Source organism: Epinephelus lanceolatus, chromosome 4, assembly GCF_041903045.1.
Source record: "Epinephelus lanceolatus isolate andai-2023 chromosome 4, ASM4190304v1, whole genome shotgun sequence".
NCBI lineage: Eukaryota > Metazoa > Chordata > Actinopteri > Perciformes > Serranidae > Epinephelus > Epinephelus lanceolatus.
Window position 1 is genome coordinate 18315317 of NC_135737.1, and position 27634 is coordinate 18342950.

General features: G+C 43.9%; 1 protein-coding gene across 20 annotated transcripts in view; it reads left to right on the plus strand.

Moving 5' to 3' along the window:
* Positions 1–27634, plus strand: part of robo2 (roundabout, axon guidance receptor, homolog 2 (Drosophila)) — a 303484-nt gene that overhangs the window by 122853 nt on the left and 152997 nt on the right. For 19 of the 20 annotated variants that reach the window (XM_078166973.1, XM_078166972.1, XM_078166977.1 and 16 more), the window contains exon 2: positions 15734–16060. In XM_078166973.1, the coding sequence (XP_078023099.1) occupies positions 15734–16060 (327 nt within the window). Of the gene's footprint in view, positions 1–563; positions 1350–15733; positions 16061–27634 lie in introns of those variants that run through there. The other variant, XM_033630691.2, reaches the window with a different exon arrangement.

Sequence of the window (27634 nt, forward strand, 5' to 3'; positions counted from 1 at the left end):
CTCATCTTGATGCAGGGGCTCGGTCAATCAGTCATTGATTTCTGACAGATCATATTTACAATTCTGCTTCAATATCTCAATACATCAGCATCCGTTCAGCATCTTTAATGTGCCCAATGAGTCACCACATTCTGAAATTATTAATTGCATTTTTAATCATACTACCTGCAGTATTATAATTCATTTTCCCCCTAACTTTGTGTCATCACATATGCTACCTGTTGGCTATTTCTTGCACAATTTTCCACTAATAATGTAGGTAGTAATGTGGGGTTAAATTGTCAGGATATGTCCAGACAGAATAGTGCTCACTTTGTGGTAAATATTAAATTATGTTCAGTACTTGTGAAGCTATAAATGCTTAACGCAAGAAAACAGAGTTTATATGGGTTTATCCTCCACTACAACACATCTGTGCGTAAAATTGTCTCACTAGTAGAAAGGGGGTCACTAGCCTAGTCTTCATTTCTTTCTCCTAGACTTTTTCCTTCCCCCTAGTCTCTCACTCTCTCCCCTTTCCTCCGCTGTCTTCCCGGACCGATCCGTGTTTCGTGCAACTGTGTCAAGCTTGAGTGTGGTGGGCTGCGGGCTGTGCCGGGTGCGCATAGACCGTGCGCTCCTAGCGGCAGCGCCGTTGAAATCAAACAGGCAGAGAGAGAGAAAGACGGGGGATGTTCAACTGACTTGTACGACTGTACACTTTCAGCGCTTTATCCCAGACTAAGCACATGGGTCTTCTGGGAGCTGGTTCCCGTTGTGACAGAACAACTTTTTGGGAATGCATGAGAGTTTACGGCTGCGTTTCAGTCAGAGCCTCAGCCGAGTCATGTGCTGAAGTGAGAAGATATCGCTGAAGATTTGAAAGGTGCCACAGACGCGTCCTAAGGAACCGAGGACCTGCGGAGAAGTGGCCAGCCTACGTTTGTTTTCCAGTGTGGACTTACTGTACATTTCTCCTGTCACAGGCTCCTGCGGGCTTCAGCTTGTGTTGTAGGTCATCTTGGAGAAACAGCACATATTGCGGATGAACTCACGGGGCAAGCAGGGATAATACTCACAGACCGAGAGTTTGGTTTCAAGGTTTGGTGGATATGAACACCCCGAGCAGCTCCGGGTGACCTACTGTAACATGGATCCTGTCAGTTTTTGGACATTGAAACTGGCTTTTGTCAGTAACTAGGAGCTCTCCAGAACTCCCAGAAACACGGAGTAGACTTGCCTGTCATTTCGGACGTATTTTTCTGCAGTGAATTCGAGGATTTGCGCGCCCGCCGTGGATGTTTAATATGCTAGTATGGGTCCGCTAGCGTTCATCCTTGTTGGCGGATTACTGTATTTTCAAGTTGATGGTAAGTTGTCTAACGTGTTGTTGTGTGAAACTCATTCATGTGGGTTTTAAAAAAAATATTCAGCTCTGTTTTGCACAAACCTCAGACACTGCCCTTTGCACTCCACCCGTCATTTACCCACTTTGGTTGTGTAAGCAATATTGTAAATTTATGTTGTTGGGTTCTGGTTTGCATGGGAAACAATAATTCACTCAGCTTTGATTTTTAAACTGTTTATGTATACTGTAATTGGGAAATATTGTTAATAACAGGCTAATCTTGCGGAGTTGTGATTCAAATTGATTTCCCATCATTGCAGCAAACATTTTCCATTGCATCTTGTTTTTTCATTCATAAAACTTACATTAATGCATGAACAAGGGGCTGAATTCAACAGATAACTCCTCCATCCAATGCAGCTGATGGTCGCCTCTCAGGAGGTTAACATTAGGGCAGAGATGAGTTGATTTTTTTTGGTTCTTGTAGAACAGATAAAGGAGGACGCAGTTGTAAATTTTAGCAATAAATATAAGTGAATGATATGCATATATAATGACAAAAAGGAGGAATTGGAAAATTCGTTTTCAATGTTTTTTTTTTGTCTCTGAGACTGAGTGTAAAAGCAAAGATCTCTGAGTGAGAGTGTCTGATTCTCAGGTCAGTTACAGTGGCTACAGGTTATCTCTCTATCTATCTGTGCATTGGTGGAGAGCATTTTTTGTATAATGGCAAACAAATCCCACATTTTTTTTGTGTGTATTCAGATGATTCAAATGCAAAACAAAGTAGTCTAACACATTATAAAGTAATTCAGACCTGTAGATGAGAGGTTCACTGGCTTTGAGGTGTTTGGCAAAGATGTTGTGATAACCCTGCCTCTGCACTGTATTGTGGATGGTGCTGCTGTGGTCATTTCACTGTAGGATTTTTATGCTGAGATAGTGCACAACATCGTAAGCTGGCTTAAATCCAAGCTGGGACCGTGCCCTAGTTTATTATTCCCATTTGTTTGATTAAACTTTAATAATGATGCAGATGATACTGATTCATTTCTGCAGCCAAAAGCTTCAGCCCTCTTCATCCTATCTGCGGCCGCGTGCAAAGTCAGCATATTTTTCTGTTTTACAATTTTACAAGGTTTATAAGGATTCACAGACCTACAAGTGGTGTGGTTTAATGGGGGAATTAAAAAAGCCTCAACTGCAGAGTTAATATGATGACTCACATCAATCATCAAAATAGAAGGGCTGAGGTGACGGAAATAGTGATTGGGATTGGTCCAACCTGTGACTGGTGGAATGATGGGAGGCATTAAGATGTATTACTTTTAAAATGCACAAACCTGAGTCTGATTGAACTCAGTGCGACTCTTGAATCAGACACACCTTTTCACAGTTGTCTCACATGCACACACTAGACTGCATGGACAAAGTGGGGAGCATAATTAAAGAATGAGGAGCTCATACTCTGACTGGTCACATACTAGGACATTGTATCAGCACTGTGTTGTGAGTGATGATTCACACATGTTTGCTTTGTATTGTTTGCACAACTTAGCAGTATGTAAAGCCTAGTTTTTTGTTGTTACTGAATGCAAGTGCCTACAAGGCCCCATTTTTCTTTTCTTTCACCTGTCAACTCCTGCTTTTGTTCTTCACAGCTGCAAGTTTTGCTGCTCCTGCCTTCTGTACTTAGCAAATCAAGTCCCCTTTCTGCAGGGATTTAAATCTTTTTTTCTTTCTTATACCTTTTTTCGCTGTCTTTCACTCTGTTCAGCCAAACCCACTGGTTGCTAAGCAGTGGCTGATGGCATTGCTAGCTGTCCAGAGGGAGAGGGTGCACATCTCCCTGGGAGCAGTGGATCTTCCCAATCATTTGCCTGTCACCCTCCTCCTCCCCCGCTGCTCTCCCTTGCTCTCCCCCACCACCCTGCAGAACTCACCCATCACCCAGCCCTTTTCAGAGGTAATCTGAGGGTCCTTGGAGAGGGAGGAGCTTCCTCTAAGAGTCCACTTAGGCAGACAAAAAGGTCTGGAGTTGTATTCACTGGGCAGCATAGCCAACAAAGCCAAGCCTTGTGAATGGCGTCAGTCACTGTTTAGTGTGCTGTGATTAATACTGCTAGTGTGTGGGAGAGGAGAGAAAAGGTGAGGTGGAGAGAGAATAGAGGGAGAAGCTGAGTGTGTGTTGGGTGTTGTTGCCAGGGTTGGGAGAGACTGTGCATCTGAAAACAGGGTTACCACACTCAAAGAATCAGCTTGATTGCAGGAGAAGATATTTCCAGGAATACACCAGTCAGCAGCTGCCTGGTTATCTCTTAAACTCCAGCGTGCTGCTTTTGAAGCTGGATTAGAACATGCTTTGCATAGTGGACATGCACTCCTGACCTTTTACTATTCTGAGACCTTCTGCATGCTAGTGTCTGATGGAGGAGCTGGTGACATCACGTCCATCGTTGGTGACACGCTGAGAGGTGCTGAAATATGGCCCAGCTTAAATCTGTCTGAGAGGCTATGGAGACGGCCATTTGGGGTCTTTGGTGGCCCAGACGGAGAACAGCTATCTATCCGCCAGCAGGGTTGTGGTTTCAGTAATGCTGAGTCAAGAGAAACTCAAACCCAGAGACTGGTTATGTATGCATTAGGGAAAGGAGGAGCAGGGGGGAGGGAGAAACAGTGAGTGTAATCAAATACAAAAATTGCGAGAGGAGTTGTTTAACAACACAATCTTTTAAAGGGGAAATGGCGAGGATGAGGCTTTATTACCAAAGCGCCCTGGAGACTAACAGCTCTGTTGATGGTCATGATTGAATGAGAGCGGTTTAAAGTACTGCCCTATAATGGAAAGTAAGCCCAGATTAAAATAGTCTAGGTGAATGATGAGGCAGGCTGAGGTCATTGTGTAAGAGCCATTGCGATGTCTCGCCCCAAATGTGATTGTTCTGCTTGAGTTGGCAGCGTTTAGGCAGCGTTATTGTAATTGCGGTTCATTTGCTGGAATAGGGCTGCTGTAATGATGAACCTTCATCTGAGATCTCCTCTCTACTGTCTCCTATGGTCTCATCACTGTCAGGGAAGCCGCTTTGCTCTGCATCAAAGTGCGCTGCTGTTTAGTCTCTGATTAAGATCAAATATGAGTGGAGAATAAAGACAAAGGTGGTGATCATAAAAGGAATGAACAGGGGACAAACAGTGAGGTGAGCTCTTGTCCAATGAAAATTGGCTTACAGACCCCTGTGAGTGTGTGTGTGTGTGTCTGATAAGTGTTACTGGACTAGTGACGAGGGCCTGTCAGCTCGTATGATATTTTAACAGCCAAGTCTGGCTACTCTGTGGATCACGTTCCAGCAGCCATCACTCGACACATTCAGGATAGAGGAGAATAGACTTTGAGCTCTGCATACTTCCCATAAGTCCACAGTACTGTTCTGTGATCACTCAAAAAAATAAAAGGATTCACAGCTGTTTTAAATTCTGGGATCACGCCGGTTAATGCCTTTGCATGTTCATAGTGCAGAAGTGGGAGAGAAAATGTCAGCATCAGACAATGCACATGGCTGATTTTGCTGTAAGACCAGCAAAATGCAGGGGAGGTAATACCACTTTCCCCTGTTTTACCTCCGCTTTATTAAGCCTCAGCCAAGCATACTCCTGACATTTACAGAGCAGAAAAAGGGCCTAATGCCCTGATGCTTTTGCCCAGAGAAACAAAGAGAGAAAGAGGGCAAGAGATTACAGCAGGAAGAGATGGAGGTTTAATGCTAACAGGTAGGCGGCAGTAAAGGATAAGCATCTGTTCTTATACGATTTATATTTCCAAACTTCCCCAGGCACACACACATACATACAAATTTTAGTTGTTGGCGTTGTCCATGAGGGTGGAATTCAAACACTGAGGAGGTTGTTTTACACCTGTGATGGCAGTATAGTGGGAGTGTGTGTGGAGGGATGGGGGAGGAGTGATATGATGAATTGAGCCTGCTGACTATGAGTTAAATCAAGCGGTCACCTGTCTCACACACCTGTACTTACAGAATACACACCTGTGCTTACCCCTCTGGGCCCCAACACACAGATATAATCCGTGCTCTCTTTTCTCACTGCCTCTGTTTCCCAAACAGCCGATTAAAGGTTTGAGACAGGCCAACAGACAGAAAACGTGGATCTAATTACTGTTATATAATCCCTGACGATTAGACGATAGTGAATGAACCCTTATTGATCAATGGCAAATACCCAGCCGGCAGTTACAATACAAACGGTTTCTGTGTAGGACAGACAGTTGCAGCGTGGATGTGACGAGCATTCTTATCTCTCAAAAAACTTGATTATCTTAAGACCTTGCCAAAATGCAGACAGGAAGTCAGGACTGAGTAAGACAAGAGCCTGTGGTGCTTTAAACTTGCTGGAAGAGACTGTGTGTTTGTCTTATCTGTGTTTTCACGTTGCATGCTGCACTGAAACGTGGTGTTTGGAGAAGTGTCTAATTGCTCTGTATCCCGTTGCCCTCACTCTGCCCTCCAGTTGGCTGTCTCGCAGTAACCTTCAGATATGCGGGAGGGATGTCAAGGTTGAATGATTCACTGAAGTACATACAAATATAACTATACATGTTTATGAGTGCAAGCACACATTCACACACTGTAAACACAGAGAAGCATATAAGTGCATACTGGCAAACATGAAGAAATTGTGGTTGCATAAAGGATTTATTTTGCAAATGGAACCAATAAGGAGACAGTAAATAATGTCAAATGAGTTGAATGAAAAAAAGCATTTGGCAAATACTGTATTAAAGGAACAGTGTGTAGGATCTAGCTCTAAGGATTGCCGATTACAAGCGTAAACCCCTGGTTAGGATTCCTTCAGCGTTCATTGTTAAGGAGGTTTTTACTGGAGGCAAAATCATCCGCAGGGGTGTCTTCCTCCCAAAAAAACAAACAGATCTGGTGATTAAAACCGATAAAAACACTGAATAAAGCAATTTCTCATTACAAATCAGTGTTTCTCCAACACTGTTCGGCTCGTCACAGACAGGCTGCTAGCATAGCACCTGCTAATGTGTGCTCACCTTTTGTCTCTGATAACTTAAGATCCATTCAGGAGGGTTTACCGGGAGCCAAAATTATCCACAGAGGTGTCTTTCTCTCCAAAACAAACAGATAAGATGAACCATTAAAAATATACACTAAAGAAAACATAGATGTTATATTATATTCCATTATAATTCACATCTCTGTTTATGAACACCTGGTACCTGTTCGTGGTATATTTCTGGTCATTATTTCACACCTTCTTGTTCTCCTGCTTTGTGTTTTCACTCAGCAACGTACCCTCATGTTCTTCATTGTTAAGAGTTTGTGTGACAGTTGTACCTGAGCTGAGTGTCTTGAAGATGAGGTCAGGCCCCGGTGATAAAAATGCATGAGCTGTCTCTCAGTGTGAGATGTGTGAAGACGGACAGCCAGAGCATGACACTTGAGCACACATCCGTCACACACAGCAGTTGTCCAACGCAGCTGTAATGCCGCTCAGAGTGGTGGAGCCGGTGAGTAAGTGTCCCGTTCCACCATCTCCGTCCTCGGCTAGGTCTATGGATCACCCAGCCATGACAGCTCGGTGCCTTTTCCTCCCTGTAACTAACTGGGGAATCTAACCCCATTGAAGTGCATAGACTCCAAACTATACACCATCACTTGCCAAATAAGTGTATTAGTGTGGAAACTGTGGTAACCTGGAGGTCGTCTGGGAGGCCTGACCTCTTGTGAACATACTGATATCTCCCTGCATGTCGCCATTTATATCGCTGGCTGCCTGGCTGACCACATGAGCATTAATATGTTGTTAATGTTGAGGCTTTTCATGAATTACAAATACAATATAATGCATGGATATATAGTGCAAATTAATCTATTGCATTGCATTTCTAAATAACCTTGTTGTGTAATCAGTGTGTCTATGTGCTAATATATACTGCAATATGCTAAATAATGTTTACAGTTGCAAAAAAAACGTCATGTCAAGCAGCCTGATTTAACAGCACTCTCATTTGGAAGATGATCACATGGATACATACATACATAATAGGTAATAAGGCCCGCACTGTATGTCAGTGTTGTGGGAATCCTTTCCTGTTGTGTCCTTGTTGCAGAAACATGGCACCACACTGCTCTGTAAACCGAGCCGCCATGACCAGGGGTGAGTTGATTTACTGTATATAATGGCTCCTGGTGAGACCGGCTTTGTGGTTTGGAGTCTCAGTGTGGAACGTGGCGCGAGCCAAGTGTCACAACCATTGCGGCGGGTAGGAAGCAAAGCCTTAATCACATCCTTGAACGTTTGAACTCTCCAGTTCCACTTCCAGGATGGTGATGATTTTTTTCTGGAGGGCTGCTCACAGGCATTTGTCATTTAGAGGCCTGGTAACACCCAGCCAGAGGTAGAATTATGAAATGTAGGGAGTGTAGGTGTGTGGATGTGTTTGTGAGCACCATTAATAACCATCAAAGCCCATTGTTTTTTGTGTTAGCATGGATTTATGAGCATGAGTAAATTGAATGAGTCCTTCATCCACTTACTGCTAGCACTCTTGACCCTGTCGCCCTCGGCCAGACCAGATGAAGTGTCCCATGGAATAGAAATTTAATAAATCTCGTCTTGACTTGGTATGCTGCACCTTAAAAAAACACAAACAGTGAGCTATAAGGGCCATTTCATTACCTCGCTGTGCTCTCTGAGTCCATCACTTGGATTGTGTGCGGTTACAACTCTTACTCCTAATGTTAACATGTGGGTCTAGAGATCGCTGGAGTGGCTGGAGGTGGTGACTGCCCTCATTGATATGCAGGGACACTGCAATGTGTTCACTACAGGTCAGCACCCACAGCACACCTCCAATTATCCACTCATCTCTCAACACAGTGTATCATGGACACCTGAAGGCCTTCCCCTCCCCTTCGACTTCATTTCTAAAGCAATAAAGCACTTATTTATTTTGCCCTATTCAATCTGCTGGGGCAGCTCTGCAGTGCAGGTAAAGAGATTACAATGCTTGAGGGAGAATCAATTGATACCATTCATTTCATTGCACTTCCCTCAGTAGGAACTGTTTAGAGTAGCCGGCGCTTCAAAGAAGGGAATTGGTGAAATTTTGTGCCCAGCTGTGTATACATTCACACACACACACACACACACACACACACACACACACACACACACCACACTGGTGGTGGAGGAAGTATTCAGATCCCATACTTAAGTAAAAGTAGCAATACCACACAGTAAAAATACTCTTAAAGTATTAATTAATCAAAAAATAAAATAATTACAGGGAAAAGCAGCAAATCCTCACATTTGAGAAGTTTTTGCATGAAAAATAACTGTCAATCGACTACTTGTTTCAGCTTGTACATTTCCATATGTTTTGAGTTTGAAATGTGTAAAGTAACAAGTGAACAAAGTTATAAAGTAATTGTATTGGAGTAAAAGCACAATATTTCCGTCTGAGATGAAGGGGAGAAGAAGTAAAAAGTGGCATGAGAACATGAGATAAAAATCCTCGAGTAAAGTACAGGTACCCCAAATTTGTACAGTACAGTAAATGTGCTTAGTTACATTTCATCATTGCATCACACACACACAAACACACACATGTATTCTGAGAACACCAGCATAAACACTGCTGGGTACTTATCTGATTAGCTTGCACATTTACAGAGATTAAAGTGAGTAAAGAAAATTGCGCCCCGCTGCCGTAGCTTTCTACTGACACTGCTCGACCGGAGCAAGTGGACATTAACAAGGGCTCCTCTACAGTGGTTGACGAGGAAGGGGAGACTATTAATCATTCAATCCACCTCTTTAATTTTAACTACCTGTTCTGGGATTTGAGTTTTCCACACACAAGCACACATCTTCAATATCAAGGCTACAGCCGTGGCGCAAAGAAGAGGCAGGCAAGAAAATGGCTGCTCAGAATGATGAGCAGGAAAAGAGAGAGGTCTGAAGAAGGTGGGGTGGTGCAGTGAGCAAGCAACATGCTTGAGTGGCCATGGCATCGGAAATCATTTAATCTGCATCACACTGTTTAGCATCCCTACCAGTGGCCTGACAGTCCCACAGAGCTGTTGCTATACCCCTCACACTAATCAGCCCACGTATGGAAAGCAAGCAGCCTTCATTATCAACACATTGCACTTCATTATAGAGAGGTTAACAGATCTTGCGTTGTCTTCCTTTTCCTCTTTAGTCTCTTGTTTCAAGTCAGCAACCTCAGCTCTTCTGAGACAGGCCATCTGCTGAAAAAAAAAACACGATAACATCACTTTTTTTTCCAGTCCATGGCTACTGATGGTAGAGGGTGAGAGTAGTTTTAAATGCCTGAAATGTGTGATATGTGAATCAGCCCTTTGCGGAAAAATCAGATATGCTGTTTCCCACAGTCATCTATTTATATATTCCATCTGCATGAGGGAGAGGGCAAATACACAGATGCAGAGTCAATACTACCCCACCACACCAATGCCCGAAATACACAGTGGAATTCTAGCTGATATTTGTTGGAGGCAAGCATGGATGCAGTGAGAGGTTGAGAGCAGCTCCTAGAATTACCCCTGTGTTTGCTTTCAGAGTATAGATCTTAGCAGGAGAGAGGAGGGGGGGAGTATTCAGAGCACTGAGGCGGAACAGACCCCTTCATGTAAGCTTGCTAGCTAGCTAGCTCAAACTACCTCCCTCTCTTGCAACAGGAGATGAATCTGCTCAGCACCTGTGAATACCCCTCATTTCACTGCCTGTGTCTTCGCTGTGAAGATTTTGCTATATATTCCAGGCTGTATCTTGTGGCTGGTTGTATGCGGCAGGCTGAGAGGGACTCCAGTGGATACAGCAGGTTGTCTGCAGTGACACCTCATCGAGATAAGCTGTATGTCTGGTATTGGGGTATACTGGAACTCATGTGCTGTGACGCCAATGACAGCCTGCCGTAAAGAAGATGAATCTGGGGTGCAGAACAGGCTGCTTGCAAGTGTCACGGCAGGCCAGTGCAGAGGCGAGGACGGCCAGTAACATCATTCTATCGCCACCCCCAGTTTCCCCCCACCGCCCTCTCACATTTCCCTTCTGATGACATGACGGATATGACTCTGTCACCCTCACAGTGAGGGTAGCATGGGGATGGGGAGCAAGTGAAGGAGACAGAGAGATATTGGGAAGCAGAGGCAGAGATATATAGGGGGAAGGAGATGGAGTGGGAGGTTAAGGAGAAGTGGAGAGAGCCAGGAGGAGAATTTATTTCAGAATGGACAACATGGATCTAATGCATAGTTCATGACTTTTTCAATTTCTTTGAGCCCCCCCCCCCCCTCTTTTTTTTTTTTTTTTTTTTTTTTTGGTGCAATTTCATATTCATTCAGTTCGCTGGGTTTCAGCACTTTCTGTCTGAAAAGGCGCGGCCATTTCGGTGTCCACATTACAGAGTTACTGCATCTTGGCCTGGACCTTGGTTTTCATGTTTGATGTTTTATGGAGCCTCAGTGACTGGAACTTTTTGCCTTGGTCCGAGGTTGCCGTTGGTTACCTGTGATCAGCGCACACGTCTGTTGGCAGAATAACTAATATCTCTTTGGGGAGCCCTTCCTTTTATGCTCTGGCTCAGACTGGTGTGGGTATTGATTTGGTTGGTGGGCTAGAATTTCTCGTGGGAGCTAATAAAAATAATTACAAAAAGATCATGAAAGGCTTGACCTTCTGTTGCACACATGAATAAATATGTGACAAAGATAATAGAAAAGAGCCCTTCTATGTGTGTCGTCAGTGGAATAAGAGGAAGAAGAAACTCTTTTGTTTAAGTGGTGCCTTTATCCTGGATTTGACCAACATGTAACCTGTTTTTGTTTAACTGCTTTGAACTCTGGTACGTCTCAGTGATAAATGTCATATGTTATTGAAACAGAGAAAAACTCATGCTGTAAAACTTCACATTTCTTGGATAGCAGCATCGGGAAATTGCATCCGATTGCAGTGAAGCTGACATAAGTAGACTGAAAGAAAAGGCAGAAGAGAATCAGCTATTGGTTCAGTAATCCCTCTCTGATTTCATTCTCTGTCTGTGTGCTTGTTTGTTTGTTCTCTGGTCCCTGCTTTCCTCCAGGAGAGGATGACTGCACAGCAGCGGTGAAAAGTAATGGTGGTGTTATTGCAGACAGGGCGAAACACAGCATTTTGATTGGAGCGTGTGCCCTGAGACCCAGTGAAGTGCACTTGCCTCAGCTCAGAGAGCACTTGATTGCACAGCACCAATGATCGCATTAAAAGGGCAACAGAAAGCCCATTTACCGTAAAGAGAGTGAGAAAGGGGGCCCAATAGGAAGCTGAAAATTGACTTTCACTTCTGTTAGGAGCTTAGCCTGATGGCAGGCAGTGGGGATATACATGGGGCCTTTTTATTTGATCTTCTTGGACAACATCTCTAGGACATGTGAGCCACATGAGGGCAGAGTAAAAAAATCACATGAAACATTTTTGTTTGTTCCTTTAAAAAGTGAAGCTTCCTCAGCAACAGACAAGGATTACATGTTGAGTTTATCAAGTATTGAGAAAGTTTTGCCTCTTTTAAAACATACTTCATGGCATACGGGTGTGCTTTTTAACCTTTTCTACCTCTGCACCTGACTACCTCCGATCAGGAAGGACACTGGCCAGTCACGTCTGCCCCTCTGTGCACCCAGCTCAGCTTTTTCTGGCAGTGAAAGGACAATTGTAGAGGCATCTGCTGTTTTCATTTCCACAGGAAAGAGGAGAGCAGATGGAGATTCAAGGTTTAAGTGATTAGAAGGCAGTAGATTGGAATACAAATTGGATTTAAAGAAATTAGACTGATATGAATCGAATGGAGTCACCGCAGTTTAGCGCTGTGCATGCGCATTGGCCTTAGTAGAAAGCCACCGCAGGGCCTGTGGATTATGAAGGAAGCAGATGCTCCAATGAGATAGGAATGAATGTGTGTTTGACACTCTATCTGAGGGAGATGGGGGTCTCCACGTCCGTCCTTTATCTTGCCCTCCATTTATCAATGTCACAGTGTTAATTACTGCTTCATTTATTAGGTCACTTACTGCCAGAATACAAACTTGCCCCCCTGCTCCTGTGCTGACAGAGAAACTGACTGCGTGCTAGGTTACTGTTACCTACCACTGGTGAAAGAGGTTGTGTTAGAAACTGCCAGCTGCATACTGTACGTGTTTTTCTCCACCACCAATAGTAGACCTTCAGTTTTTTGCATAATACCAGTGAGATTAGATCATGCACTTGGGGATCAGGAAATCCAGCCCCAGCTCAAGCTCATGCTGGCAAAATGATTACAATGTCAATGCAAAGTCAACAAGGATGTTTTGTCACTGTGGATGAACAAATTAAGTAGTGTTGGATGGGGTCAAACAATTATGGACTTTTAACTAAGAGACCACTGTTTGTGTCCATATAAAAGTCAACGTAGTTTTGTGACTGAACAGACTTAACATAACTACACAAGTGCCAAAGTTTCCAGCACTTACCTCCCGTACGTAGTCATTTAAACCACAATCTTTTCCTAAACGTAACCATTTTTTGTCGTCTAAACCTAACCGTTTTTCTTTCCCTTAACCTGACCAAACTGTGACCGTTTCACAAAGAAATTATTATAGACTTTGCTTTGGGATTGTTTTTTGTGTTGCCAGCACAATTTTTTTGTGCCCATCACCATGTGGTAGTGTGTGGTTAAGAAGTTATGCCTATTGTCTGTATTTCCCTAAGACTGTGTTGGGATATCACTGCCCCCCTACTACAAACCTCTGTCTGTGGCCCCACTTAGAGGAAGACACTATGCCTGATCACTAATCAATGACAGGGAAATGGAGGGAATTAGCCCAAATTAGGAAGACGAGAGAACAGACTACCTCCTGTTCAGGGGTCAATATGCCACTGTCTGATGCCTGATCCCTGTGAAGACAAATGGTGAACTAGTGCACATTTACACACAGTGTGTGCATGTATGTGTGTGCACACTCAGAGTCTTTGAAGTGTATTTTGTGCTGATCCATGGGTTTCTAGCTGCGCCTGTCCTTTTACCCGTAGACGCTCGGGCAGAAAAGATCGGGGTGCAGCATGGCCTGGTTTCCCCTGGGAGATTCAAGTATAAGGGGTAGTGGAACATGTGCAAACCCAGGCAAACAAAGAGCTGGAACCTCCACTGTTTTGCCTTCATCCCCTGTTGAAATTAGCCCTTACATAAGCACAAAAGCTTATGTGGTACACTGCTCTTCTGTGCAGCAGGCATCCTCCTATTACCCCACTGCACTGCCCCGGGGAAGGGCACAGTCATCAACGCAGCTCAATCACATGCACACCTGCAACAACTAATTTTAAGACAAAGAGCCCAGCACTCTACTTAATACACTGACTGGTTAACATTTGGCTGCCAACAGAATCAGAGTTATTGATGGGGTATTGAATGTGGTTCAAAGGGAAGAGGATAAAGAAAGGGCTGTTGGAAAACTTTGTATCATTCCCCATTCCCTTTACTGTGTCTGTGGTTGTTTGATGCTGGATCAAACTCTTTGATTGTTGCATGGTTCCCAGGGCCTCTGTGATGTGAATGTGTGTGTGGCCTACAGCATCTTATCTCCATGGTTAAGACCTGGTCACAGACACAGAGTACTCTGACTCGGGGACCATTATCTTAGCTGCCAGACTCCCAGAGCTTACCCACTGCAAGCCCTAATAAAAAGGAGTGGGCCAAGGTTTTCAGCCACAGGGGGATTAGCATTTGACACGAGTCTGGACCCCGGCATTCATATTCACATCGCATGTACACTTCTACAACAGTGGACTCAACAGTTTTACTTGTTTGCCCCCCACTGAAAGCCAGATATATAATTTGGGTGTGTAGCTCAGATGTAAGCTGACTGTATGCCTCCATTCAGTGTTCACCCATGGGTCCAATTACCCACAAGCCCTTGCAAAAAGGGTAGAAAGAGCAGATGGCTGCATTTTGATTGGCTTGAAATGGTGATTAAAGGGTCCAATATATGCTTTTTTTTTTACATGCTTCGAACCCAAGTCGGGCTTTGCAAACTATTAGTTGGAGTCATTCTCCCTAGCAATACTGATTTTGGTGCCTGATTTTGACATTAGTTATCAGTCATAGCCTTCTTCAATAAAAGTTTGTCACATTTAAGAAAAGTGCTTTAATTTACATTAACCCTTTTTACACAGAGATCCCGCAATAGAGCCGCAACAAAGACCCTTTATTACACTGGCTTTGCTGTCTTATACAGAACCAAATAAGGCAGGCATAATGCTGCCTCATTGTGTGATTTTTAAAGGGCACGCCAGTGTTACAGAGGCAAAAATAAGCGTGACAGGTGTGACGTTAAACACAACATATAACATGCACGTTGGGGGGCACTTTCTAAAGAATAACAATGGAATGACATGGCAATAACAGTCATTTACCATCCCTGTTTCATAGCAGTTGATCTCGACCCCTGCTTGGACAGTAAGAAGTTCCCAAATCTCATTGTTTTCCCAATTTGCAGACTTTTTCAGTTGCTCTTTGTCTCCAAGTCAGCTGGTAACTGCTGCTAGCTGCTTTTTAAATCTCCCAATCCCGTCCTGCTGGCTGCTTTTATACAAATGTTGATTCAGTACTATTACTGTCTCCACTGACGGCTTAAAGGCGAGACAACTCTGACCCCCATTCCTCAGGTGTATCTTTTATACAAGAAGGTGAGGCAGAATGATGGCGTGACATCCCAGTCTTGAACAGGCATGTAAGGGGGCTAATGTCTCATTTTCAGTGGGACTGTGGCTATATAAAGTTCATCAATGGGGACCTACAGCTTTCCTTAACCTTAACCTTTGAAGACAGCTAATAAGACACACAAGATGGTGCTTAGAAGTCAGTAATTGCATTAGTAAAACTGCTGAAGTACTTGAGTAAATTAGCTTCTCAAAAGAAGACGTTTTGAGCAGCAGCGCTCTGTAATGCCTGCAGATCATTGGACTTTCACAATCCCAGTGTTTTTTATTTTAAAATTGTAGTACATATCTTCAGAGTTTTGTTTACAAATATATATTTATGTTACTTCTATAAGTCATTTTTGGTCACTGGAAAAAGGTTGGCAACAAACATTTTTTGAAATAGTTTTCATTGAAAAACACTGCACTGTGGCTCTTCTGCAGTATCTTGAGGCCTAATCTGCTACTTTTAGTTGTGCTTATTAATTTAACCCATAGTTTTTCCCTATTTTCCACATAGTGTACCTGCTGGCTAATATGTTATTGGATTTTTTTTAAAATGTCGAACCGAAACAATGCTGTCTGTATGATGTGCTCTATAAATAATTGCATCTCTTCTTTCTCCTCCAGGATCCCGTCTGCGCCAGGAGGACTCCCCACCCCGGATTGTGGAGCACCCCTCTGACCTGATTGTCTCCAAAGGGGAGCCTGCCACTCTCAACTGTAAAGCAGAGGGGCGGCCAGTCCCAACAGTGGAGTGGTACAAGGATGGAGAGCGGGTGGAAACGGACAAAGATGACCCACGTTCTCACCGCATGCTGCTGCCCAGTGGCTCGCTTTTCTTCCTTCGCATCGTTCATGGACGACGGAGCAAACCGGACGAGGGAGCCTACGTCTGCGTGGCCCGGAACTACCTGGGAGAAGCTGTCAGCCGCAATGCATCTTTGGAAGTAGCATGTGAGTGAGGACTCTGTCTCCTCTTTCTTTTTTAATTTCTCCTCTTTGCTGCATTGATGCAATTTTTCATTTAATTTAATTCACTCATTGGCTAGATGAAGAAAAGTCTTGATCTTGCTGCTTGGAGATAATGGAAAGACTGGACTTACAGTGAGCACAAGATAATTGAGAAACAGTATTTGAACATTTCCTGTCAGGGTTGTCCAATTTTTTGTTTCATTTATGCATAATGGAAAATTACATTGTCTTTACTGTAGGCAATAACAGTAAACAAATCAGCATTTTATTTGAGGTAACTGAAATTATGCTATTTTAAGAGTTCGCCTCATCTTGCTTTTTGATGTTCTGTATTTGCAAACACTGTGTAATTTCCTGTAGGTCTCAAAGGTACAGTTAAGCACAGCTGCAGCTTCACTATGAGTGACATTGTTTAGTGGATTAATTGACTTGTACAGAATGAGTTTTTAATGGAGCACTTGAGATGAATTTGATATATTTTTACCTCAGAGAAGGTATATTGATGTTGTCAGCAGACCTTTGAGTTGGACATAATGCATTTAATGGTATGGTAGATATGGGTCTCTCACAGGTGAGTGGGGGTAGAACGACAGACACAGATCAAAGTCCTGAAGGACATTTGACACAGGCTGCCTGGACTGTGTTGGTGAACACTGACAGGCAGAACCTGAGCTGTGGATCAAGTTACCTTTGAAGATGAGCCCCCCCAGCAGACTAAGGCTGGGATTCACATGGAGTGGCTCCCAGGCACCTCAACTGCCCATAAGCTGGAGCAGAAAGTCTCTGTGTCCTTATGTTGTTTTAACTGCTGGGTCCTGTGTTTCATGAGAAATAATCTCACTATAATATGTGTTTTGGGATGCTTGACGTGATTTGCGTGATTTGGCGTGGAGAAGAGACCTTAAGATCTCATATCATGATAGGCGATTTGAACCCTTGGCATTGCAGAGTCACAATTAGAGTCAAATGCTACGCTGTCATTGTCCATAGTCAACACAAAACAAGCAAACCTATAAATGTTCGACAATGTTTTGATCAGAAACCTTCCTTGTTATAAAAAGGACCTGTTGGGTGATTACAGTGATCAGTGGTTGTGGTCGTTGGTTTGTGATCCTTGGGAAATGGACTTTGTGTGTTTGAGAGGAGGGGGTTGTTCTCTGCCTCTGATCCAGTCCCCTGCTTTCCCGAGGGCCTCTCAGCTGCCCTCAGGTGCTAACTATGTGACAGCAGCTTGATCTATCGATTGCTGTAAGAGGGCTCTCCCAGTCTAAATGAAAATTCATGAAAAATTGATGTAGTCTCCAGATTATTTTATTTTTCCCCTCTCATACTGTTTCTTAGCCTTTATTTTCGGTACTCTCTCTCTGTCACTCCCTCTCTCGTGTAATACAGGTTGAGCAGCAGAGGGTGTTGAATGGAGGCATTGACTGCTTGAATGGCTTTAAGGTGAGGGGTGAGGGGTCGGGAGGCTAGGAGACGAGGGGATAAGGAAGAGCTACTAAGGTGAAGAAATAAAGGCACACATATGATTGGTATTATCAGCTATATTGGGTTTGAGAGCGAGGTTCAGGGCAAAGCCTGAGGCTACCCTCTGAGTAAACAAGGATACAGAACAGAACAGGGCCATTTTGAAAAAAATAAAAATAAATAAAAAGCACTCTCAGCCCCCACACTTGTTAGGCAAAAGCTTTCATTCTGGCTCTAAGCATCAGGCAGCATATACATACACTCAAATACCTTACCGGAAAGATTTTAAATTAATTAAACTGACTCCCAATCTAAATTTAATTTTTCATCAAAGTGGCATTTGATCATCCAATTCCATTTCCAGATAAACCGATATCGGCTCCACACCACCTCACACAATTTTGCTTTTGTTGACCTGACCTGAGTGTGGCTGTAAGAAATGGATGTGCTGGTGGGTCAAGTGCAGTTCAACAAAGACAGTTTCTGTGCGACTTGATTCTGATGTGACAGTGAATTATGTTTTATTAAAGTAGAACACTGCTAATGTGAATTATTCGATTATGAACAGATCAAAGCCCTCAGAGGCACTTTAGAGTAAATTGAGGAGATGAAGAGAAAGAAAGGAGATTGAAATATGCAGGTAGGCTATTATATTAAGGCATTAATGACTTGTTGCAACTTTAATGACGAGTCATTTAAGGGATATTGAGTAGAAATGTCCCGAAGCTGATATGCAGGATTGGTGTCTGAACCAATCAAGTGTCTGGCCTACAACAGACAGAATCAGCACAGCTCCATTGTTGTCTCGCTCTCTCTCCCTCCATCTCTGTTATACATAGAGTAGTTAGTCTGTATTTTAAAGGAGCAGTGTGTAAGATTTAGAGGGATTTAGTGGCATCTAGTGGTGAGGATTGAAGATTGCAACCAGCTGAAACTTTTCCCAGTTAGAACTTGTATGTTCATTGTTTAGGGGGGTTTTACTGGAGACCTTTTTCTCTCTGAAACAAACAGACCAAGGGATTAAAACCAGTAAAAGCACTGAAAAAAGTGGTCTCATGATACAAAGCAGTGTTTCTCATTCACTGTTTGGCAGGTCTATCCCAGCAACTGCCAGTGTGTGCTCACCTTTTTTGTCTGATAACTTAAGATCCAGATGTTCAGGAGGTTTTGACCACGAGCTGAATGATCCATTCTGGCCTACTAGAGAAACAAGGTCTGCGCAACATGGCAGGTTCTATAAACTACAAGCCACTACATATGTTAATATAAACAGCTGATTCGAAGGTAACAAAATGCCATGATTCTTATTTTCAGGTGACTTTACAGCAAAAGAAATATATTAAATATTTTATGTTCAATTTATGCCGATATATGCCCCTAAACCCTGCACATTGTTCCTTTAAATGTAGTCAACAGACCAAATTATCATGATTCACTTCTTTGTATAATATATAACTAGTAATTATTCAGTCAGTTCAGTAAGTTATATTTTCCTCAGTGACATAAAGATATGACCATCTGCAGCATATTTTCTTTGTGTATTTTTATTTCCCCAAGAAATAAGGTTATCGTAGATCCCAAAGAGGAGAAGACCATTTTGTGTAGCGTTCCATGCCCTGGGCTTTCTCTGCTTTCTCTTTTAGCCAGGTCTTCAGGGGTGCTCGGTGAGCAGAGGGGGGTGGGGGTGCTAAATCCCAGAGCAATGGCTTACTGAGGTGATTAGCTTTATCAGGTCCTGACATCCGTCTAGTGATTGTAAAGCCACAGCTAATCGCACAAGAAAAAGCAGCATTTAAATCTATATCCATGTTGAACTGGGTTTGTGTGTATGATATGTCTTGCCACCCCCCCCCCCCCCCCCCCCCCCCCCATCTTCCACCTCCCCTCTCTCCCTCCCTCGTATTGAACACACCTTTGCCCCCCTTCCGTTCACGAGTGGTTGAGCAGGACCCCGGTGAGATAATTTAATTGCAGCTCTGAAACAGATTGAACTCAGTGTCCGCTGAGCAAAGCGGCACTGCTGCATGCTGGACATCAAGCTGGGCAGCACTCACTACTCTCTGTCTTAGAGGAGGAAAGGTGGAGTGGAGAGGAAGAGGGGGAAGAGGCCTCTGAGAGGTGCCTCTGCATTATTAATGTGGGCCAGATTGGGGGGACTTGTGCCGTTACTGGGCTTAGTCTTTCAGACATGTCTCCTGTAAGTGTTAGATGTTGAACACACGTTGTTCACAAATGGGTGGACGAGAGCATGAACTGCTTTATGTTAGCTAAGTCCATGGTGCATGTGCAGAGTGTGAGGATAATGCTTGGACATCACGTTGCTGCATTTGGGGAGATATTTCATTTTAGCTGTTGTTCACTGTCCTGTACTTCAGAAGATAGGAAGTTGTAAATGTTTTTGCCTGGAGGGTGTCAGAGCAGTCTGCTTTGTAATCTCATTCTACCTTCCATGCTCTCCAAAACTGACTGCAGGCCAGCTCCTCTGGATGGATATGCTGCATATACGAGGGTTTGTGCCCCGTTTTCTCTTCTCAGAATAAACTAGGTCAATGAGCAGGTTCATAAATCATTGTGAAGCCTGTGTCAGAAATGCTAGCTGCAGCCACCACTGCTGAATAAATTGCTAGCACTGCAGATATCTGTGTATATGTAAGTGTGACAAGGCACACCTGGGGCGATAGGATCCCGAGGAAAATGTTAATTATCCCCATCTTTGCAGGTGGATGAGTAGCACGAGTGCAAAGTGCTCCAAATACAAGTTTGTGGGGTGACCGGTTGCACTTTAAATTGAGTGTTGAATGTGACTCTGGCCCTCTGATGTGTATGTGGTCATGCATGCATTAAATGTATGTAATTGTCTTGGGAGAGAGGCATTGCAAAGAAGCCAACACACAGAATCTTGAGGTGTGTATCTTTATCCTTTGCTGCTTCGCTCAGTTTGTAACCTTTAAAAATGCAAATGGCACAGAAATGAAACAGATGTCTTGGGTTGGTTCTAAATGCCGCTTGGAATGGGATTGGATGACTTTTAAAAAGGTCCTTTGATATCATCTAATGTACCACTTCTGCAATTAAGTGAATCGTTAGGTAGCATTTGGTGCTCGTACAACAAGGTAATTAGCAGGAAAATAGAGTTGGGAGAGGTGTGAGTGGTGAAGAGAGGAGGAGGGTACCAAGCTGTTCCTGTTGTGTCCAGCATGAGGGGAAGCTAATAAAGGGACAGGCCAGGAGGAGCAGGCCAGGTGGGGAGTCAGGCTGAGCCGCGCTGCCGAGCCTTTCACAAGCTCATCTGGACTCATTATTCCATTTCAGAAATGAGAAAATGGAATGACAGGCGCACACAAACAACAGACACTCGCACACTCTCACACAAACGTGTACACAAACACCTGCCCTCACGTTTGTACAAACCTCAGTAGGCCCCAGTAGGTTTAATCTGCGCTGAAGTCCTTGAGAAATAATGAAGGGTAATGAAAGAAGCAGCAACAATGCAACCATTACAGCACATTAATGATGCATGCTAAAGTTAGGAAATATAACACAGACTCGAAAACTGAGCACAGCCTAATTTGTATTTAAATATGTTTTGCTCTCGCAGTACATCTCAGTGTGTCTGCTTGTTAGTGTGGTGGGATGTGTAGAACACAGAGTTAAGGATCAGTCTAATACAATTATTACGCCCGATTTTCCTGCACCTTTGCATATCTGTTTTGGCTCACTTCATAGAGATGAGGGGTTACTGGGTACTTAAAGGAACAGTGTGTAAGATTTTGGGGGATTTAGTGGCATCTAGTGGTGAGAAATGCAGATTGCAACCAGCTGAAACTTCTCCTGATTAAAGTTCCCACACTGTTCATTGTTCAGGAGGTTTGTACCAGGTGCCGAATTATCCGCAGAGGTAGGACTATTGATATTTCTTGCTGAACGTGGTCAAGTTTATTTCTGAAAAAAAGCAAAAGCAAAAGTATGGATGCAGAAAAGGTGAGAATGTGGCCCTGTGATAAGAGAAATGGCGAGAGCAGGGGAAGAGTGTGTGAAATATCTTCCCCTGATAAACTGTGAGAGAGGAGAAATCCCTGATTAAATGTGTCAGCTCAGTGTCTGTGCAGCTGGAGTTTGCTGACCTCTGTAAAAAAGGTGCTGTTATCTATTGGGATTTACTCACCCAATGTCCACACACAAGCATGCGCACGCGCGCACACACACACACACACACACACACACACACACACACACACACACAGAGTTCCCACCAGCTATAGACAGCCGCGTGCAGATTTCTCTCTCATTTATAAGCCACAGATGGCCACAGTAAATGAGGAGTTCCCACCACAATACAACTCCTGAGCAGTGCATAGAAAGAGACTGGCCTGCAGAAATGGAGCAGATATTTGGAAAACTCTCACAGGGAGATAAATCATAGGAATACACTGCAGTCACCACTAGCACTCTGACCTTTCACTGCTACACACACAAACTAGCACATTCACACACACACAGAAGTCCTGAGACTGCACTTTTGCTATCCTCAGCGGGCCATGTGTCCCAGCTCTGACCTCCCCAACTGCACCAAGGGAAATAGCTTGTCTGTGTTACCTCCTTACCTTCAGAGGAAACAAGTGAAGTGCTGGAGATGGGACACATAGCACAACTAGACTGAGGCACTGTGTGGCTGAATGATGACAGCAATAATGGAGTAGTGCAGCAAGAGCTGGGGACAGAGATGAAAAGAGTGGTGAGAAGGTGGCAACGAGACAGAGCACCCCTAACAAGATCCAAGTTTGGGATGACCTTTGACCATCTGTCTAAGCCCCCTTTATCGGGGCCTTTCACCCCCTTTTCCTCACTCTCCACCTCTCCACTTCCACCATTGTGTCACCTTCAAGTGTATAAACTGGATTAAACAAGTGTGTGGCGCTCCGTCATGGATGCCACGGCCCTGTCAGGAGAGGAGTGAGCCGTCAAGCAGAGAATGCTGAGCCAGCCGCTTCTCACGCCCATTAGTGCCCGGCAAGATGAAGCACCCATCGCACCAGGTTTTGTTGTGTTTCCTTTATAAACCCTACTCTCACTCCTTCACACTCTCCTTCTTTCTCTCTTTATAGTGACACTGTTATTGATGGCCTCTCCACTCTGACAATGCAGGCCTATTGCTTTGTCTCTCCTGCCTGCGTTTTACCTCCTCTCTCCCCGTTCTCCTTGCCCCTTCCACCCCCTCATGTCTCATCACCCGTGCTTTACACCGTGGGCACTCGCTCAGCGGTGACTGAAAAATAAATCTTTGCATTAACATCGAGTCCCTAAATTGTACCAGTTTGGTAGCATTGTTGGAGCAAGTGAGCACCTTCAGACAAGCACGTTCTATAAAATAACCTTACCCTGCCTTGCCACTTCTTTTATTCTCATCAGACAGTTTTGGAAGTAGACGGAGCTGTAAATTATTGAAATGTGTCTGCAGGCTGATTATTGATCAGCTTTAAAACACAGACAGGGTGAGAGGCTCCTGCTTTCATGGGTGGATTGCACTTTGATTTCTGTTTTGATATTGACTTGTGGTTGTAATTTATTCAAGCCTGTGCCGCTTTCACTTTTTCAGTGAGCAGATTTATTTTCATGATCATCAAATTATCCTCCAGAAAATACCATACTTTATCAGTCTGTTAATCTGTTCTTTAGCCTGGGTGTAGATAACCTTACATGTGGGGTTCCCAACTGTATATCTATTTTAAATTGCTTCACAGGTTTGCTATTTACCAGCATTTAGATGACTATGTCTGATACCTCTCTATTTGCTGACAAGTGGGCGAAGGGACAAGTGAGTGATAATAATATTAATCGAAAATGTGACCCTGAGTGAAATCCCTGTAGACTCTGTGTTCGGAGGGTGGCTTGCCATTGAGTCCAGCCGGGATTGGATCCTCTGACCCCTGGAGAACCCTTTGCCCTCTCCTATCCACCCCAGATCTCTGTCAAACCATAATTCCTTAACCTAGCGCTCTCCTTCGATGAATGTGTCCCTGTAGTGACTGACCTCCCCCACCCACCTCCCTCTCCGTCTCTCTCTCAGACCCTGTGAGACTGCCAGAGATGGTAATCCATCATATGGAGCTGGGGAGGAGGTGACAGGGTGGAGGGCTGAAGTTCAGGCGCTAGCTGATACGGGTTTGAATCAAATGTCGCTGGAATTGATTCACCCTCCGGTGTGTGTGGAATTCTGTGTTATTTCTGCACTGATGTTCCTGCTTCAAATGCCCATTATTTCCTTGGTTACTTTCACACACACCCTTAAACACACATTCATTCACACGCATACATGCCTTTGCGCAACAGTGTGGGGTGCACAATACTGTCGGGGATTGATCTTGTGGAAGGGTCAGGACTCAACCAGACCCATGATTCAGCCTGTTTATTTTAGCTTACGACTGTCACGCTGCACTCTGGCACTCTGATGGATATGTCTTGTTCAAAGCGCTTGTGCACATTTACACACAAGTACACACTTAACACAAGAGCACAGGCGCACACCAGAAACGCTTAAGGTAAATGGCTTTTGTGGCTGTTTTTTCTAGTTGTGCAAACATTAAGGACAGTTCCTCCCTAAAGTAGCCCTTTGGGAACATAGGAGACATGGCATTTCAGCTTCATTAGATTCTCAACTGAACTGTGTGGATCGAGAGGAAGTAGGAAACTAGGAGAAAGGAGGAGGGGGTACATGGGAAACGTTGGCCTTAGGAAGTTGAGATTTTAAAGTGTACAACTTTGCCAATTTTTCGGTTTTGAGAGAAAAAACACCAGGACCTCCCTTCTCACAACCAAACTTGGTTAGTGCTGATTTAATGATTTTTAAAATTTTTTTCTGGCGTCCCTTAAACTGTTACCAGGTTTCGCTTGGCCCTGGGCCACGGCAGAGTTATGGTGGGTCTGGATGTGTTATGACTTGGTGATCTCTCGATGGCGTAGACAGATATTGTGTTTGGCTTGGATTACATTTGCTGTAAGGGACACCTATCAGCCACCAGAGCCCTCAACAGCTGCAGTCCATATTGAAACCTGATCGTCCAATCTCTGCTGTCTCCCTCTCTCTCCGTCTCCCTCTCCCTCTCTCTGTCACTCTTTCCTCTTTCCCCCTTTCCACTCCCTCCCTCTCTCATTTCCTTTCCTGCTGTTTGAAAGTGATACTCAAAGCATTTTGATCACTTTCAAAAGTGAAGGGAGACAAGATCAAATGTTTAAGAGTGGGGTTTCTGAGACAGCTGTGGTTCCATTCTGTTTTACAGCCTGACCTTTACATGACTGCGCCGCTGCATCCATTGGGCATATCAGCAGAGGAAGTTGGGTGGCTGCTGTGTCTAGTTGAAGGTGACCTTGTGTGTTGCAGAGTTAATGGCTTCCCATTTTGATGTGGAGTGTTTCCTAACTGCTGCCTCTGCCTGTTAGACTGCTCCAGGATCTGTCCTAAGCTTGGCTGGGGTGAGGGAGGGGACACGAAGGTTTAATGTTGTTCGTTCAGCCAGTTCACTACAGGAGCGGACGAGAAATAAACATCAACAATTCTCAGCTTCAGGACCAGCAAAGACATTTCATAGAGGGAAGCTGGCTACCTCAGTTATGTGTGAAGTAGGGTGACCAGGTGCAGTGAGATGACATCACATGGTGAATGAGACTGGGAGCTGTGGTATGTGTGGCCACCTGCTTCTGCAGCTGGGAGGATGATTAGCTGCTAGCCAGGCTGATTATTAACCAGCCAGACACACATCCAGCCAAACGGACAGACAGACACGCAGACCGGGAAACTGACAGACATTGCACATTGCCAGATATGAGCCTGCACATTGGTTGGCACAGTAGAGACCAGACAGACTCGCCCAGACCACTTAAGCACTAGCATGGCCAAAGGCCAACTGAATAGAAATCAGAACACCCCATTCAAATGCTAAGCAGAATGTTATCTCAGTGCCTCTTGCTGCTGGCCATCATGCTCTACACTGTCCAGGGCAAAGCTATTAACGAACATGCAGGTGCCTCCCATGTTTGCCTGTGTTTCATTGTGTGTGTGTGTGTGTGTGTGTGTGTGTGTGTGTGTGTTTAGATATGTGTATGGGCAGTTCTCTGTATATTTCTCTTTGCTTGCCATGCATTTCATAAAGGATAGTATTTGGTAAAATATTGTTTGAGTAAAATTCTAAATAATCTATGTTATTGTTAGTGTATTTCCCATGATTACTGTTGATAATGATGCCATATACAATTGCACACACCACCCAGTGACACAGAAAGGATATGATGGCAGTGAATCATCTTAAGCGTGGCTATAATTGCAGAGATTTGTCTTGGATCCACCGAGATCTTCTTTTTCCACAGGAAATGAAATCTAACGACACTGAGCCATCACCAAGGGGTGTGTGGCTAACTGATGAGTGCGCTCATTTGACTCCACCGATCTTTAAAAGCCATTAACGCTCTCCTGTTTCATACCCAAATTAGGCCTCCACACACAAAGGCACACAGGCGCAGCAGCACATAGATGTTTGGAACTGGTACACAACAAGGGCTTTGCAGAGGCACATATGCACATCTACACACTGTGCCCACACACATACACACGCTCTGTAACAGACTCCAAACTCCCTCTTTGTGGTCCAACTTGCACAGTGAACATTTGCCCATTTGAAGCCTAAATGGCACAGTAAGGGAAAAATGAACCCCCAGACACCGCGTTGTAATGGAGCTGAAAAGAACAGCTTAATTGGCCAACATAAGCCATGCCCAGGCATTAACTGTGAAATTTACATGTTAGCTTTTTTTCCCCGTCTTTTTTTAAAGGTCCCCGCGGTGTTCATGTGGAACAGACACATGAATTACAACTCTGACACTTCATGAATATCGATTTGGCTGCTGTTGCTGTGCAGGAGGTTCTGGAAAATAATATTATTCAAAACATGTTGAGTGGGATACATCTGCAATTAGTCGGTTGTTGGTTTATGCAACTGATGTGTTATTAGTTTAATTGCGTGTTTTTGGTAATTCACTTATCCTCTCTCTCACACAACACTGTTCTGTGAAAAAACACCCCAAACATTAAAAATGAACTATAATTTAGAAATATTGCAGACACGTTTTTAATTGTTTTTATGATCCCTGGATGACTAATCTTATTTAAAGTGTTAAATTTGAGAATATGGTAAATTCTCTTATCAGATCTCAGACTTCAAGCAGAAGGTGCTTGTCCACTTGATTTAGCTCCATTCACGGCAGTGCAGGGGGTTGATAGTCCAGTCATACCTCTGGGTCCAGATAGGCTGACCTTTGGCCAGCTCTGAATGTGACCCCTGACTGACCATCGATTGACCATCATCTGACCCCATGGCTTGGAAACGGAGCTGCACGCAGGTCCATTTGGCAGTCTGGAGAGCATCTCTAGTATACACTGCTAATACAGTTACCCTAGTGTTATTGGGAGATGTATGAAAGGAGAAATAGCCCGGGAAGGCAGGGTTATTCCTGTGTCAGAGGAAGAAAAGCACAGATAATTCAATTACAGGCTAAGGGATATGAGCGTCTGTCAGCTTATTCATTCTTATAGTACTCAAGTTCTTGTTGTTACTGCAGTAACCTCAAAACTACATTGCTGCCGGATTTCACTCATTACCCACTCTATGACAAATTGGTATTCTGACATCTATGAACCTTTACCCTCCTTTATTTACCATGCATTTTATCATGTTACACTACAAAAGGCCTTTTCTGCTTTGTAAGACCTTTTGTGAAACTAAACCTTGCACAATCCCTGTACATTTGCTGAGTGCTAGACCAGATTCTGTTATCTCTCCTCAGCATCTTGCCACTCTTAAACCCCCGTACCTCCTCCGTTTCTCCCTCATCCCCTAAATTGCTGTTCCCTAACTGGCTGTAGATGATAACAGTTTCAGCTGAGCAGCCAAAACATCCATCCCCATCCCCCTTCTCGCTATGGAAAATCAAATAGCAACATAGTGAGTGACTGCTAATAAAATTAGTAGAATTTCTCATAAACCTTAATAAGAAACTTGACGCGATAAATGATGCAGATGAGGGCAGGAGACGGCTGTG